The sequence below is a fragment of the Drosophila busckii genome, chromosome 2R (assembly GCF_011750605.1).
Source record: "Drosophila busckii strain San Diego stock center, stock number 13000-0081.31 chromosome 2R, ASM1175060v1, whole genome shotgun sequence".
Lineage (NCBI taxonomy): Eukaryota > Metazoa > Arthropoda > Insecta > Diptera > Drosophilidae > Drosophila > Drosophila busckii.
The window spans coordinates 4110168-4125709 of NC_046605.1; the positions used below are offsets into that span (position 1 = coordinate 4110168).

A 15542-nucleotide genomic window follows, 5' to 3' on the forward strand; every position below is an offset into this window, starting at 1 on the left:
TGGGGGGTTTTGGTGTGGGGAGAGCAGTTGATGACTGTAAAGTGTGGAGAGTAAAGTTGAGTTGTTGCTGCTGCTGTGGGGACAGTTACAGCTGCATGACATTGCCAAATGCAGGCAGGCTGAGTGGGTTCACCACAGCAGCGACAGCGTTTGAGCACTTTAAGCAACATAATACAAAGCAAACAAAATGTGCCTCTGTGTGCGTGTGTGCTCATTGCCAATTTGCAGTCGTAACTCATCGAAAATGTTGGCATTTTTTTGCAGCTTATTGAATTATCAGCATGCCACAGCTTTCAGCTATATAACGTTTTTTTTTATGTACAAGCATAACTACCACTCAGACGCTACCTTTTGTTAAGTATATAAGGTATATATATAACCACAATGACGGCGTCAAAGCGACGGCAGGCGTCGCAGCCAAGCAACCCAAAGCAGCCAGTGAGCCGTGCGGTTTACATACTTACATATACATACACATACTTTATATACATATAATCTTATACAGTTAAAGCGCAGCCCACTCAACTACAAGCACAACAACTGCATAAGAGGGGTGCTTTTTGAATCCAAAGCCACTGAAGCAAGCAAGCGACGACGCCAGCGTTGTTGGCAAATGAACCTAATTTGATAGCTTACACACACACATATACCCGCACATATGTACATGTATGTAACTGCAGCGCTGCAAGAGCGAGTGAGTAAGCAAGCGCGAAAAAAATTATTATTACACATCGAATTGGCAAAAACAACAACAACGGCGAACGAAAATGGGCAGCATAAAACGCAATACAGTAGCCACGCTCATTAAATACTCTTTCTTTGCTGTCATCCCAGCTGGTGCCCCCCACCACTCCCTTGCTTTGCGCTCACGCTAACGCTTGTTCCACCTTTGCCCGCTGTCAGTTTGTCTCGCTGTCTGTCGTTTTCATTCCTTAGCGGCTCTTTTGCTACGTGCGGGCATTGGATGGGAATTTAAATTGGTAATGCGACCAAGAGGCCCAACTCGTGGTCGACGTGTTCAACGCTGTGTTTGTGTGTATGTGTGTGTGTGGTTGCTATCGCAGTTGAATACACACAGATATATAAATACATAGAGAGCAAGCGCGCTATACGCTATGTATTTTAGGTTGTGTGTGTGTATGTGTCTGTTTTATGTTTGTATGTACAGCAAAATGCAAGATACAAGATAGAGACGCAGTGGCGTAGCTGACACTTACATTAGCAGGGGCTGCTTTAAAAATTGCCATTGCTTACTTGTTCACAGCTTTACACATTTTTGTATGACTAACTTGTATAACAACCCCCTTTGCTGACGACGACGCCCCTGCATCAAATGTTCGTACATAGGCACATAAATTGTTTCAGGCCCGTGGACGATTCTGATTGTGAACAGTAACAGGGTTGCATGCATATTGTGAAATATTATTGCTGCTGCTGCTGCTGCTGGGAAAGAGTATTTGTATTTGCTATTCAATTCTTTGTTGTTTTTGTTTTCTTGCAGCGTCTGTTATGCGCTGCAGTTGCTTAGACAGCTTGCTGCGCTGCTGCTGCTGCTGTTGTTGTTTTGCCTGATTCACACATTCCTAATTGAATTATCACGCATAAGCGACAGTCAAACCTAAATGAGAAGAGATGAGTTAAAGCGCCAAGTGAAGCAGATCGAACAAGCGCCCCCAAGCTCTTCTCCCGTTTCGCTTTCGCTCCCCGCTAATGTATATTGTTTTTATTTTTAGCCCGCGTTTTTAATATCAAAACTAATTAGAGTAGCGAAGCGAGTGAGCGTTAGTGCTGTCATCGTGACAAAACACGCGCAGTCACGAGTTGTTGACATGCAAACGGCGTGACACGCGCTCAGCGCTATGTCAAGTGCGTGTGCGAGGGAGGCAACCAAACTACCGTTGGCTTAACCAAATGCTGTTTCACTTCAGTAGATCGCAGAAGAGTGGTGAGAGAGTGAGTGTGTGAGCAGATACAAATAATATTCGGGTTTGGTTTTTATGTGCACAACGCCCACTGCCCTTGGCGAGGGTTATTTCATGCATTTACATTTTTATGTACCAAAAACAGTTTTCATTCTACGCTTACGCGGCTTCGTTTCATTTATTTTCTTTTCATTCACATTTCACTTCATTCGCGCTCAGCAACGAACTCATACATACACATGCACACATTTTGTCTGTGTGTGTGTGTGTGTAATTGTCGCTTGGAGTTGAAGCATCTGATGAGACACGTTTCAAAACTAAGCCAGGCCACAACCCTGCTATCATTTGTTCCCCCCACCACCGCTGCTCTTATTTCCCCACACCACAGATCAAAGCACATGCCTTGCTTTGCAATTTTCTCTTTGCTATGTACTGTAATAACAGCAACAACAACAACAACCCTCTCCTCTTGGTCCACTTTATTCACACCACTTAGCTCTATACGAAATACTCACTCTCTCACACACACACACACATACACGCTCACTCTCCCGCGCCACTAATTGAAACAGCAAATGCTGGCAAGAGTTCTTTTATTTACTTATGGCTTATGTAAAGCCAGCGCTTATGTACATTAGCATCCGTCCATTCATTCCACGCACATAAGCATTTTTATGTATTTCGTATATCTATAGATTTTTGTATATGTATATATGTATGTATGCCCTTGCCCTTTGAACGAAAACATTTTGTATATTTCCTCTTTCCCCCGGCGTTCGCTCGTTGCTGCTGCTGTTGCTGTATTTTACGTTCAACTCACTACACTTCCTTCTCCACATTTATGTACATACTTCGTTTCCCTTTTGGACTGCTTGGACTTTGTCTGTCTTTTCTGTCTGTCTCTGTCTCTCTGTGTGCGTGTGTGTGTGTGTGTGTGTGTGAGTGAGAAAAAAAAAGCTGCTAGTTACAAACAGAACAGCGCCAGCGGCCAATTTTGTCATTCGTTTAATTCCTGCTGCTTCCTCTTCAATTTTTTGGTCGCTTCTGTGGAAGAAACTGATATTGTGAAGCTCCAAGTCCCGTTTGCCACTCAGGCTCTTGTTCTTGTTGCTCTGGGGCAAGAATTTCGAGCATTTCTCGCAAGTTATTTTGAGGGTTGAGCATGGGTTCTGGCTTGGCTTTCGGCTTCCTCTGTGTGCTGTGTTGTCTGCAAAAGCTTGAATGGTCGTTCCCCGATAGCATCAGAGTTACTTTATTTTTATTTTTTTTTTAATACATTTTAGCTAAATTGTATATTGAAGCTGACAGCTTCAGTGCGTGTGGGGCAGCGGAGCAATGAGGGTCGGGCTTTTAAACTAAATAGCAAGAATTTAACTTGAAAAGTATACAGAAGCTTTAGCTTAAGCATTGCTTAAAAGTCTGTTTAACTTGTAGGACAAAGCTACATTTATATTCATTAATGTATTTTAACCAGCATGCCAAGATTATTTGATAAAATACTACGAAGCTATTTTAATGGAAGTCTTCACTTCAATTTCAGTGTAAACACTTCGGTTATTTAAAGAAAATTGTATAGTAAGCAGTCTTAAGATATATAAAATATATATTACAATCTTTAAACTAACTACAAACTCAACTTAAATTCATTTTATACTTTATTTCACATATTTACTTAAATTCTTCTCAAAGGCTTGCAGCAATTCAATTCTGCTCATCAAAATATACAATTTAAATAACTTTGAAACATGGTTGGCTATATTATTTGGTATAAACATACATTTATAATTACTTATTAACTTAAATTTTAATTTGTCTGCCAGCTTAATAACCAAATCCGCACTTAATACTTTGCTTCAACTAGTTTAGTTTAGTCTAGAAGGTTTTATAGTCGCTGCCGCCGCCAGCATCAGTTCACTGCCTCTAGTTGTTGTTAAAGCGACGGCATTTCTAAAGATGAAAATCTTCGTCTCCAGAAAAAAAAACCAGTTTTAGCCACAAACACGGCAAGCAAAGCAGCTAAAACAGGTCCAAGCTAAAAGTCTACCCTCAAATTAACGACTTGACTTAATACATTAATTAATTTAGCTGAAATAATGATATCGTTTCATATGCAACTAAGGCTAGTCGTAGCTACTAAACACGCCTCATGTTGTCTGCCACCAATAACCAGCGACTGGCTGCGACCAATCAGCGTTGAGGCAAGCGCAGCAGCCAATGTGTGGCAAGCAGAGTGAGTGAGAGGGTAAGCGAAGCGTTTGCGGCAACGAGCAACGAAAGAGCGAAACGAATTCATTCGAATGTGTATATACTTTAGTTTGGGCGTCGTGTGTAGAGCTCGTGTATTTGATAAGCGAGATGGCAACTCTACACTGCGGAGAAAGCGCAGCTAGCGAGCTTTTGCAAAAAGCTTCAATATAAAAAATTTTTGAAAATTATTTTAAATAAAAATAATAATGCTACTTTTTATTATAAAACGATTTAGGGCTTGGCATATTTGAAGAGTTTTAAGCAGCTTTTGATTAACAACAATTTAAATGTTTAAAAGTTTACGCAGCATACTTTTGGGTACATAAATGTACATAAACAAAAATATAATTATATTTTATTAACAAATTGCTTTGATGCAAAATATGTTTTGCATTTAATTTTAATTTTTAATTATTTATATTTTATTTTTTAAATTTAATATTGGTAAATGTAGCCAACCCAAAGGATTATTTAAAGCATTTTGTTGTTTTAACAAATAATTTAATTTATTACAAAATAATATTTTTATAAAAATTATATGCAAGCGCCAGAAATCGTCAGATTAATCAGTCTAGGCGCGCACCAGCACCTCGTAGCAGTCCAGACGCACCTCCTGGCCACCGAATGGAATGTAGAGGCAACGATGCGATTGATGAATCTTGCCGGGAGTGAAGCTGCCATGATGATGACCACGACCAATATACAGCGGCTCGCCATCACTGGTGCGTCCGCAGATAACTGCGCCGGGTGGTACATTGCCATAGGAATCGGGCACCCAACCATAGCCGTAACCGGCCAGCAGCTCAAAGTCGTACTTGACGTGCTCCAGTCCGCCGTAGGCAACATAAGCGCAGCCCTTGTTGGGAATAACCTGGAAGAGAGCGAAAGCAAAGTTAGGTGATTGCTTTTTAATCGAAATAGTTCGAACTCACCTTGGCTGGCAGCAGATCGCCCTCGTGATAGGCACGTCCAACGTAGATTGGATCACCATCGGCATCATTGCCGGCCATAATGGTGCCGGGCACAATGTTGCTGCCTGAGCTGCTGACCCAAGTTTCGGGCTGGACCAGCACTTCGTAGGAGTCCAGCCTATGCTCAGCGCCGCCGTATGGAATGTACAGACAGCCGTGGGAGGGATGCACCTTGCCGGGCGTCAGACTGCCTTGATAGTAGCCACGACCCACATACAATGGCTCACCATCGGAGGTCTGGCCCACACGCAGAGCATGTGGCGGCACATCGCCACCGCTGGCGGGTATCCAGCAGTAATGATGTCCTGTAAGGATTTCGACATCGTGCTTGTTGATCTCCTCGCCGCCCCAGGCTACATAAGCCTGATGCTTGTTGGGAATGACCTTGGCGGGCAGCATGTCGCCGTTGTGAAAGGCGCGGCCCACATAGATGGGATCATTGTCCGAATCGTGACCAGCAGCAATAGCAAAGGCTGGCAATGAGTCATAGACATTGCAGCTAACCCAAGTGTGATCTGCAAGAAAGAGATAGAGATAGTGAGGAAAAATACTTTACACTTTGATAAGTTGCAGGTGCGAACTGTTTGTCGCCTTATCAACAAATAGTACAGTTACTTATTTCACATGAAATTATTTTGTACCTTATCGAAAGACTCTAAAAAGCTTTTAAGTTTTTGTACCTTAAGTTAGTTAGTCAGGGCAGTATAATGATATATTATTATGTTGGCATATTTAGGTTAAACTGTAATTAAATATGCTGACAGTTTTAGTCGCTGTTATTAATTATAATGCTAAAAATTAAGCAAGTCAGTTGCTAAGCTGAAAATGTAGCCAATGACTGCATAGACTAACGTTAGCTATAGCTGTTTTAGCGGCTTTAAAGCTAGCTTAGCTTTGTGCGCTACTGTACTTAATAGTTTAGTCACTAGTTTATGCAGTTTTTAGGCTAATTGCAAACACTATGAGCTGCTTAAACTTTTATTAAATGCAGCTGCTTTAAATTTGTTCATTAAATTATTTATTTAACACTTTAGCACACACAATTTGTCACTAGCGTTTATGCTTTAAGCGCTGCTTACCCATTTTTTATATATATATGTTATGTTTAAGCTCTGATGTGGCTTTTGCGTATCCAATAGACGTAGTACTGACTCTGCCTGTGCTAGCTATATGACTGTCTGGACCTTTTCGCTTGCCAGTTATATTTGAAGCGTTAAAAAAAAGCTGTTATCGGGCAGCATTGTTGCTTCAAGCCAGACTATGATAAGATAATGTATTGGAACAACAGGGCGTAAACACACATACATATATACACTCCTACACTGAGCTGGCAATTCGTCAGCTTTATTTAGTGTCGAAAAAGAACAAATTGCGGCAAACATAATAAAGCATGTCTTAACTCGAAAAATCAATAGATATTTTTATTGTTTATTCTTGGTATAAAGTACTTTTTTTTTATTTTTTGCTTATCTTTTGAGCGATTGCACTGGCAAATCTTATCTAGGCACTAAATACCACTATATTTAATCAATAACCTTTAACTAATACACGCACACCACACTGGCTCATAAAATTTATGACACGCACTATTTTCGCACTTACCTAGAGTCATTTTTTTTTATCCGTGCTGTTCCTCTTCAACTGCAGCAAAATTTATTCTGTTTGCATTTATCGCAACTGCACTTGCTTTTATGCCCTGGGGCTCTGGACCCTATATCTACATGTATATATATATATAGAATTGCTTTTTATTCTGATAACCGCGCAGCTGTTTTGGGTTTGCACTGAGTCTGACTTTATTTCTGGGTTTTGCTACTTTTCTAGCCAAAATGAGTCAATTTGGAAATAATTTTGGTTTAAAAGCAACCAGGCCTGCTCTAGCTTTAAAATTGACTCATTAAGTCAACAAACTTTACACTAGACTTCAAGCCATGATTATGTTCGAATTACAAAAAAAAATATTTAAATGCTTCATTAATTTATTATACTCATGTAGTGGTTTTTGTTCAACATAAATAAGCAATATTTATTTATATTAACTGCTCGCAAACAAAGATAAACCTAGAACCTTTTCACAACTGCGATTACTTGGCACAACAAGTTGACGACGAGCATTAATAACATTATGTTTAAATAAAGATTAAAAAATTACACATATGCTGCAGTTAAAGTTGAAGTTTATTTATTAGATTGAAGCTGGGAAAATAATCATAGAAATAAATAAAAGAAAAAATATATATAATATAAAATATAAATAAAACTATATTGAAGATTAAAAATTTAGTATAGGGAGTTGAAAATAATTTTAACTTAATTCTTGAACATAATTTTAACTTTCTAGATTGAAGATTCAAAATTTATTTACTTAATTCTTCAACATCATTTAAACTTTCAATGAATTTATAGGACAAAAGTCTATAAAACTGTATTGATTCATAAATACTCCATGTCTTTTACTTTTCCCAGAAACCTTCCCAACATATGTCGAATTTAACTAATTAATCAGCAAGATACTTGACAAATTTATTTTTATAGATATGTTGACAAACAGTTGGGCAGTGACCGCAGTTGAAAAAAAAGCTGCACACCTGTCGCTATGTTTATTATTACATTAATATATATCTCGAAAGTTCCCCCTTATGACTCACGTTTGATAAGAGCAGTGCTAAAAAGCTTTTAGTATGAAACATACAGTACTTTGTATTGATGAACGATTAAATGGCGCTGCCAATATCAGAGCTTTAGTGATAAAGAGTTGCTGGAACCTCTACTTGGGCATGTTGCTATTGAAAAGCGTTTAGTTAACGAGCGAACTTTCAAGAGTGCAGTTGGTGCCGTCGAGCGAGCAATTATAATCTAACTGTATAGATATATACAGCTGAGAAACACAAATATCAAATCAGTGGCGCTTATCAGCTGGCAAAATAAAAAAAAAAAACAAATATTACAATGGGTAAGCTATTATTGGTTGTATATAAAATTATCTGTATGCGCATGACTAACTTGCACTAAAAATAGTTTTTAACCTTACGCTGTGATTAAACTAAAACCCGCATTAAACGTCGCTCTTAATACTTCTTCTGCTGTCGCTTGGGTGAAGTGTTGATTTTCTTTATGTGCATCTGATCTTCCTCTTTAGGTGCTGTACATCCAGGAGCAGTCGTGAGCATTGGTAGGCGAGTGCCCAACACCCAACTCCAAGCAACTTCCAAACCCAAAAAGAAATCCAAACTAATTCAGCAGTAACTAAGCAGGTCCAAAGAGTTTGCAGCTACAAAAAAGTGTTGCAGTTTCAAAAATGCCAAAAAATATGCAAATTATTGAAGTGCTTAGTGTTAAAATTCATAGGCGTAGCAAGAGATTAGTAAGCTACCAAAATTGTGAGTTCATCCTTTAGTGCTTAATATCAAAGGCGTGGTGAGGGGACCTTAACCAACTAAATTTGTGAAAACCCCCTTTAGAAAAGTTAGACTACTCACATGTCATAAACTATTTCAATACTATAATCTATATGAGTCATAGACGTAGCGCAAAAGCATAAACCGACTAGAATTGTGAAGCCCCCTTTTAGAAAAGTCTGGCTACGCACCTGGCATAAACTATTTTAATACTATAAAGTACGTATATAAGTCACAGACGTAGCGCGAAGGCATTAACTTACTACAATTAAATATCACTTCCCTTTAGAAAAGTTTGACTACGCACCTGACATCAACTATTTTAATACTATAAAATATCGCATGATATTTACCTAGCATAACATCTGGAATAATTGTGAAAGCGCAAAGTTAGCAATTCTATTCGAAATCTATCCAAACGACTAACATATAATCAATACCCATGTGGTATTGCCGTAAGGGTAGTTTTCTAAATATTTCGTTAAAGGGGGTTGATGAGCAATTTTCACCTTTTTAGCAGCTCTTAAAGCACATAAAATATTTATGTAAAATTCCATTGGCAAGCTATACGAACAAATGTTATAAATTTTAAGCTTTTATTATTATGCAATTCTCTTTGGGCCTTTTGGTTCTGCACAAAATTCGACTAACCAAAACGCATTTGGCCAATTCGCATATCTTATCACGCTCGACTTGCTTATCGGGTCTAACCAGCTAACAGGCAACACAAACAGTTAACAGTTGTAGCTAATTCCACAGGGCACGTTGTCCGCTTCTCTTCTTGCAGAACACACTTGGGTGCACTCGACTCCATTTGCCGCACTGCCTCCGTACGCTGTAATTGGCGGACACGACTCTGATCGTACGCCCATCTATGTGGGTCGCTCCTTTCACGAGGGCGAGAATCTGCCCGCCAAGGTTATACCCAGCAAGGGCTGTGCCTATGTTTGCTACGGCGGCCAGGAGCATCAAAAGACGCACTATGAAGTGCTGGTCGGCCAGGGATTCGCTTGGGTCGGCAGTGCCAGCGGCAGTGTGCCACCAAATGCGGTGCGCAGCGGCACCACACGCAATGGTGAGCCATTGTATGTGGGTCGTGGACATCATGCCGGCTCATTGACTGTGGGCAAGGTGCATTCATCGCATGGCTGCCTTTATATACCCTTCGGTGGTCAGGAGGTGCGCATCAATAGCTACGAGGTGTTGATCTATCAGCAGGTGGATGTTTGGGTGCCAGCCTCACCCGGTTTTACACCACCCGGCGCTGTCGTTGCCGGCCACGACTCGGATCGCACTCCCATTTACGCCGGACGTGCTATGCACGACGGTGAAATGCTGCCCGCCAAGGTTATACCCAGCAAGGGCTGCGCTTATGTCTGCTTCGGCGGCTATGAATTCCAGAAGGGCTCCTATGAAGTGCTCACCGGCTACGGCTATGTTTGGGTGAATCCGCATTGTGGTATTCCACCCAATGCAGTCTCCACTGGACGTGCACGCAATGGTGAACCCATCTACTATGGACGTGGTCATCATCATGGCAGCTTGACGCCTGGCTTAGTCTCAGCGCGCCAACGTTGTCTTTATATTCCATATGGCGGCCGTGAGATTCGCGTTGATAGATACGAAGTACTTTGCCGCCAGTAATTGAACTTTAATACATGGACTTATATATTAAACATTTCATTTTTATATATATATAATAATAATAAAAAGCTACAGCTTTTCACACACTCTACTCGTTGGCAATTTGTTTTTCTTTCTGCAATCTTATCAACTTAATGAAATTGCGCTTTAATTTAAAAATTATTTATAGCCGGAAGAATTTTGAGCAATTTGTACTTTGGCTGCCTTTCGTTACTTTTAGTCCATTCATAAATCTTTTGTTCTCGCTACTCGTTACTTAGCAACTCGTCATATTTACTTAATTGTTTTTTATTTACCTTTTGCTTTTACCTTGCAGCCTACAAATGGGTGCAAACTTCCGCCTACTCCTCTCTACCTCCAAACGCAATTGTGGGCGGCAATGATGAAGACGGTGCCATGATCTATGTGGGACGTGCCGAGCATGAGGGCGACATGCTGGTGTGCAAAGTGGTGCCTACGAAGCAAATTGGTTTCATCTCATCTCGCGGCGAGGCGCTGCCCAAGGATATATACGAAGTGCTCTGCGGCGAGAATCTGGTGTGGATCAAGTGCTACGATCATGTTATACCCGAGACGGCAGTGCTCTGTGGACGCACCTCGCTGGATCAGCCGGTGTACATAGGTCGCGGACACTACGAAGGACATTTGATTATAGGCAAGATATCCTCGGTGCATCGTGCGCTATTCATAGCGTTTCGTGGCGCTGAACGTCGACTGGACTCGTATGAAATACTTGTGGAGGAGAAACGCGCTCTAGCGGGCTGGCAGTTGCCACCGCCACCGCCCATGGAGGAGCTGCTGCAAGAAAAGACGCCTACAAGTCCGCCACCACCACCGCCGCCACCAGCATTTGGAGTCAAGCCGTATCCTTATCCGCCCGAGTTTGATGCACCAGCGCGGCATGTTGAGGATAGACCGCCGCAATATACGCCAATGCCTATGCCCATGCCTATGGTCAGCACAGATCCGTATCCACCGCCAGCTCTCGAGGCTGTTATACCGCCGCCACGCTACCAAGAAGCTGTAAGCGTATTGCCACCAAAGCCTGATTATTCGGCATATTATACGCCACCCACTGTAGCATCCGCTGTTGTGCTGCCCGCTATTGTAGCGCCAGCTGCTTCCAGCAGCTTTGTACCTGCAGACACATATAAGCCACCTCTAGATCCTTATGCGCCCAGCTGCTCCGGTTATACGCCTGCCGTAACAGTACCAGCTCAAACTGCCTACGGCATTGGTTCGCCGGATATTTGGGTGCACACTAGCTCAAGCTATATACCACCAGATGCTGTCTCTGGTGGTCACGACAGCGACATGACGCCTCTATATGTTTGCCGTGCCCATTACCAAGGCATGCATATACCCGGCAAGGCGGCACCTAGTCGTTGTTGCGCCTATATTGCAGATGCTGGACGTGAAATTATTGAATCCAATTACGAAGTGCTTGTGGGACAAGGCAAATACCATTGGGTGCCTGCCTATGATGGTAATGTTGTGCCCGGCGCTGTGGAGGCGGGACGTTCATACAGCGGTGAACCTTTGTATGTGGGACGCGCACGCTATTGTGGCAGCTTAACTCCAGGCAAGATTCAGCGCTCGCATCGCAGTCTGCACATAGCCTACGGTGGACAGGAGATACGTATTAGCAGCTATGAGGTGTTGGTTAGAAGTGACATCTACCATCGTCAGCAGGCTATCAGTCTAAGCTACTAACAACAAACAAACTTCGTTAATCTGCAGCTACCTCAGTTTATAACACAATGCTTACCTTTTTTAATGTATATACAAACTTTAACTCTTATTCTTCAATTACATATTATGCGTGCATATTTAAAGCATTTTATTAAACCGCAGTGAAACGAAATACCGGTTGTTTCCATCATTTTGAAAATAGCTTATCGAAAAATCAGCTGTTGTCATCCGCAGCTTCCTTAATTTAATCGCCTGTCGATTGATTGTTATCGAGCAGCTGCTTGCAAATTGGCGCCCTATTTGAATTTTTCAAACGATTTGAGAAAATGTATGCGAACCATTTGAAGAGTTTCTGATTTATGTAAATCACACTTACTCTTTATACCCGCTTGCCATTTAAAAACGTTTTTTAATTGTGAAATCAACTTGTATTTAAAGCTTTCCAAACTAAGTGAACAAATTAAGGTTTTTCATATTTCATTTGAAATCTGCTGCTTAGCTTAACATATTATATAACAATATTATGTTTTTTTTGGCTAACAATTCAAAAAATTTGCAGATTTTCTCTTTTTGATTTTCAACAATTTGTAGCTTATGTTACATTATAGGCCTTGGCAATTTTATCCCATAAGGTTGCATTGTTGTTGGGGAACTTTTTGATTTCATTCATAATGGTAGTAACCGCTGTAATTAAATATAGTCGTTATGTTTTGTCTTAAAAATTTGCCAATCAGCAACTTACTTTTCTTTTCTTCTGGCGACATAAGCATGGCTAAAATGGTAAATTCATCATTTTTGCTTATCTCATGCAGCACAGCAGCTGTAGTTGGCTCCTTATTAGGCACATAGTAGTCTTGCAATGTGAGCAACAGATCCGCGTAAGTTTCTGAGTCAAAACCAGCGCCCAGTATCTTGCATAGATTGGGTATTTCAATCGATTTTAGGTACTGATATTTCTGCGTTGGCGACAGCTCCTTCCAGGTTATATAAAACTGAGCAGTACCAGCAGGTGACATGGGTATGCGCTTAAAAAACAAATAGTTAATTTAAGATTCAATTGCTTTATTGTGTGATTTACTTACCTCCATATTTTTGTTATTGCTTGGGGCTGGCTTATCTTTCGACTCGCTTTTATTTGAAGCCAACTTTTTCTCTGTATTACTCTCCACAGTTTTCTCAACAACTTTGACACTTTGCTCAGTGATTTTTGTAGCAGTTGTTGTTTTTACATCTTGTTTAGTCTCAACTTTTTCTACTTTTGGAGTAGCAGCTGACTTTGTTGCTTCTGCAGGTACATCAATAGTTTTCTTGCTTTCTTGAACGACTGGCTTGGGTTTAGCTGTCTTTTTGACCTCTTCGAAAGGACCACAGTTACTATTGAAGATTTTGTCAATTTCCTCATCAGTAATGCGCAATTGATTGGGCTCCTCTTGATTCGCACGTGGCGATACTATATCTACAATAGGCATACGACGCATAGCTTTCTTGGAGCGCTTATACGCTGGCTTATCAAATGGTAGAATATCAACCAAGTCATCACGTGCAGCATTGAAATTGGGACCACTCTTGGTAGCTATAAAAAATTATATATGCTTAAAATAAAATAAAATTTAATAGTTTTTTTTTAATACCAATTTTGCGCAAACGATCGTTGATGCGTTGCAGACTGCGCTTGGCTTCTATATTTTTGGGATCAATGGCCAGCACAGTAGTGCAATCCTTAAGAGCTTCCATATTGTTGCCCAGCGATTCGTTTGCCTGCATGCGACGATAATAAGCTTTAACACAAGTCTTGTCTATAGCAATGGCAGCCTCGCAGTCGTCCACACAGTGGTCATAGCTTTAATTAAATAAGGTTTATATACTGTCTATATAGAGGGATGAGTGTTGTATAGCTACCGTTCTTGCTTCAGGTAACATAAAGCTCTGTTAATAAAGTAAACAGGATCGTGAGCATATGTCTCTATAGCTTCAGTGTATGCCTCGATGGCGCGCTCATAGTCGCCAACCTTTACATAGCTGTTGCCACGATCTTTAATGTCATTGGCCTTTTTGTGCTGCTGGGCGACAGTGTCAACCGGCAAGTCCTGCTTCTCAGTTGGTGTGCCCACAGGGCTGGCAGCATGCTTCGGCTTTTTATTGGACGTCTCGTTTTCCTTTGTTACATGGCTGCGCACAGCACTTGCAGTCTAGAAAGTTCGCAAACTGTCATTAAGAATTCTTTGTAACTCTTGACAACAACCAATACTCACGTTTGGCGCTGGGGCAGGCGCATTTTTCAATGCCTGTTCCTTGCTTTTGATTTCCTTTTCCCATGAATACAGATCCTTCACCGAGCTTTGGTATTCGCGTGCGTTTTGGCGCACTTGCATTTGCAGCTCGAAAGCCTTTTTTTCACCACTCATGTTGATTAGTTTTAGTTATTGTTTATTTTAAATGATGAGCATTATTTGTTTCACAAACTTTGGCAGGAGTGGTGGTAATGCGATAACATGCAGTGCGATAACTGCCGGGCCGGCAAACACACTGTCATCCAATTATTAATTGAAATCAACTAGAGCAACACTTATTTGTGTTTTGTTTTGTTTTTATTTTATTTGGTGCTACAATTACAAAATTCTTGTGCAAATCAAAAAACAGTTTTTATATTTATTTAGTATGCAGTTTTAAATAAAAAGACCAACGTACAATATGCTGCGACTAACGTTGCTGAAATTCAACAGTAATCTTTGTAAATGTAAACATATTTTGTAATACGCATTAATTACCTAACAAATGTATTTTTCAACTAAACATGAAGTATATCCATTGCGCAGTTTAGGCGGCAATGCGAGATGGAAGAGCAACAAGGTGCTAACATACTATGAAGTGCTAAACGTGCCCAATGATTGCAGCTCACGGGATATACGCAATGCATTTGTCAAACTCTCAAAACAGGTGAGTTAAAGCAGCAGGTGGTTAGAACTTATTAAACGTACCTCTCTATAGTATCATCCAGATGCAACGGGCAACAAAGAAACAAATGCAGAGCAGTTTGTACAAATATCTGAGGCTTACAAGACGTTGGTAAAGGAAACAACGCGCAGGGAATATGATGACAGTCTGCTATGGAGTCCAAGCGGCTCAGCGCGCTCGCCGCTTGATGTGGGGCAGACCTGGGAAGTTAAGCCTAATTATCATCCCAATCCGGGTCCCTACTATGGCATCAAGGGCATTGAACGCGTTTCAAACATTAAAGTGGCTTTGTTTCTCTTGGTGCTGGGCATAGCCGGCGCCGTTTTTGGCTTCAGCTCAGTGAAGTAAGTTGTGCATTAAATTATTTGTATATTACTAAACAGATTTTGTTGCAGGCACTCATTTCATCTGCATCGACAGGTGCAAGATGAAGTCTCTGCTGAGGCAAACACCCACCATGCTACAGTTGTGGCCGATGCACAAAAATATGGCAACAAGGAGCAGATTAAACGCATGGCTGAGCGCTTGGCGCGAGATCCATACAAATAACTTGTTGACACTTTAACAATGTAGTCTAAAATAATAGAGAAATTTTATTTTGCTTAAATGCTGTGGAATATGTTTTGAGCCAAGCTGTAACTCTGGATGCGGGTAAGCAGTCATAACTTGGCTTGATGCTGTGCCGAAGATAAGATGACTGTGATGTTCAACTG

The 15542-nt window shown here is 40.9% G+C and overlaps 5 protein-coding genes across 11 annotated transcripts; 3 read left to right on the forward strand and 2 right to left on the reverse strand.

Moving 5' to 3' along the window:
• Window positions 1–4689: 4689 nt before the first annotated feature.
• Window positions 4690–6996, reverse strand: LOC108595133. Of its 2 annotated transcripts, none has more exons than XM_017980294.2 (3): window positions 6743–6996; window positions 5102–5655; window positions 4690–5040 (listed from the first exon to the last, which is right to left on the reverse strand). In XM_017980294.2, the coding sequence occupies exons 1-3, from the start codon at window positions 6750–6752 to the stop codon at window positions 4741–4743; spliced, it is 864 nt and encodes a 287-aa protein (XP_017835783.1). In that variant the 5' UTR covers window positions 6753–6996; the 3' UTR covers window positions 4690–4740. The 2 variants fall into 2 exon arrangements, with proteins under 2 accessions (XP_017835783.1, XP_017835784.1); XM_017980295.2 differs by lacking the exon at window positions 6743–6996 and adding an exon at window positions 6220–6318.
• A 1007-nt stretch (window positions 6997–8003) lies between these two features.
• On the forward strand, window positions 8004–10273 carry LOC108597445. 2 transcript variants are annotated; one of them, XM_017984008.2, is made up of 3 exons: window positions 8005–8093; window positions 8280–8312; window positions 9326–10273. In XM_017984008.2, exons 1-3 carry the CDS (start codon window positions 8090–8092, stop codon window positions 10180–10182), a joined length of 894 nt encoding a protein of 297 aa, XP_017839497.1. In that variant the 5' UTR covers window positions 8005–8089; the 3' UTR covers window positions 10183–10273. The 2 variants fall into 2 exon arrangements, with proteins under 2 accessions (XP_017839498.1, XP_017839497.1); XM_017984009.2 differs by lacking the exon at window positions 8280–8312 and having other exon boundaries at window positions 8004–8093.
• Window positions 8006–12025, forward strand: LOC108597444. Its single transcript, XM_017984007.2, has 2 exons — window positions 8006–8093; window positions 10499–12025. The coding sequence occupies exons 1-2, from the start codon at window positions 8090–8092 to the stop codon at window positions 11893–11895; spliced, it is 1401 nt and encodes a 466-aa protein (XP_017839496.1). The 5' UTR covers window positions 8006–8089; the 3' UTR covers window positions 11896–12025.
• Window positions 12026–12279: 254 nt separating this feature from the next.
• LOC108595464 (RNA polymerase II-associated protein 3) lies at window positions 12280–14338 on the reverse strand. The gene is made up of 6 exons (XM_017980709.2): window positions 14127–14338; window positions 13774–14063; window positions 13506–13714; window positions 12957–13447; window positions 12617–12899; window positions 12280–12558 (listed from the first exon to the last, which is right to left on the reverse strand). The coding sequence occupies exons 1-6, from the start codon at window positions 14277–14279 to the stop codon at window positions 12467–12469; spliced, it is 1518 nt and encodes a 505-aa protein (XP_017836198.1). The 5' UTR covers window positions 14280–14338; the 3' UTR covers window positions 12280–12466.
• A 150-nt stretch (window positions 14339–14488) lies between these two features.
• LOC108597310 (dnaJ-like protein 60) lies at window positions 14489–15495 on the forward strand. 5 transcript variants are annotated; one of them, XM_017983791.2, is made up of 4 exons: window positions 14489–14624; window positions 14691–14811; window positions 14863–15173; window positions 15225–15495. In XM_017983791.2, exons 1-4 carry the CDS (start codon window positions 14566–14568, stop codon window positions 15376–15378), a joined length of 645 nt encoding a protein of 214 aa, XP_017839280.1. In that variant the 5' UTR covers window positions 14489–14565; the 3' UTR covers window positions 15379–15495. The 5 variants fall into 5 exon arrangements, with proteins under 5 accessions (XP_017839280.1, XP_017839279.1, XP_017839283.1 ...); XM_017983790.2 differs by having other exon boundaries at window positions 14489–14611; window positions 14675–14811; XM_017983794.2 differs by having other exon boundaries at window positions 14490–14611; window positions 14696–14811.
• Window positions 15496–15542: the final 47 nt, after the last annotated feature.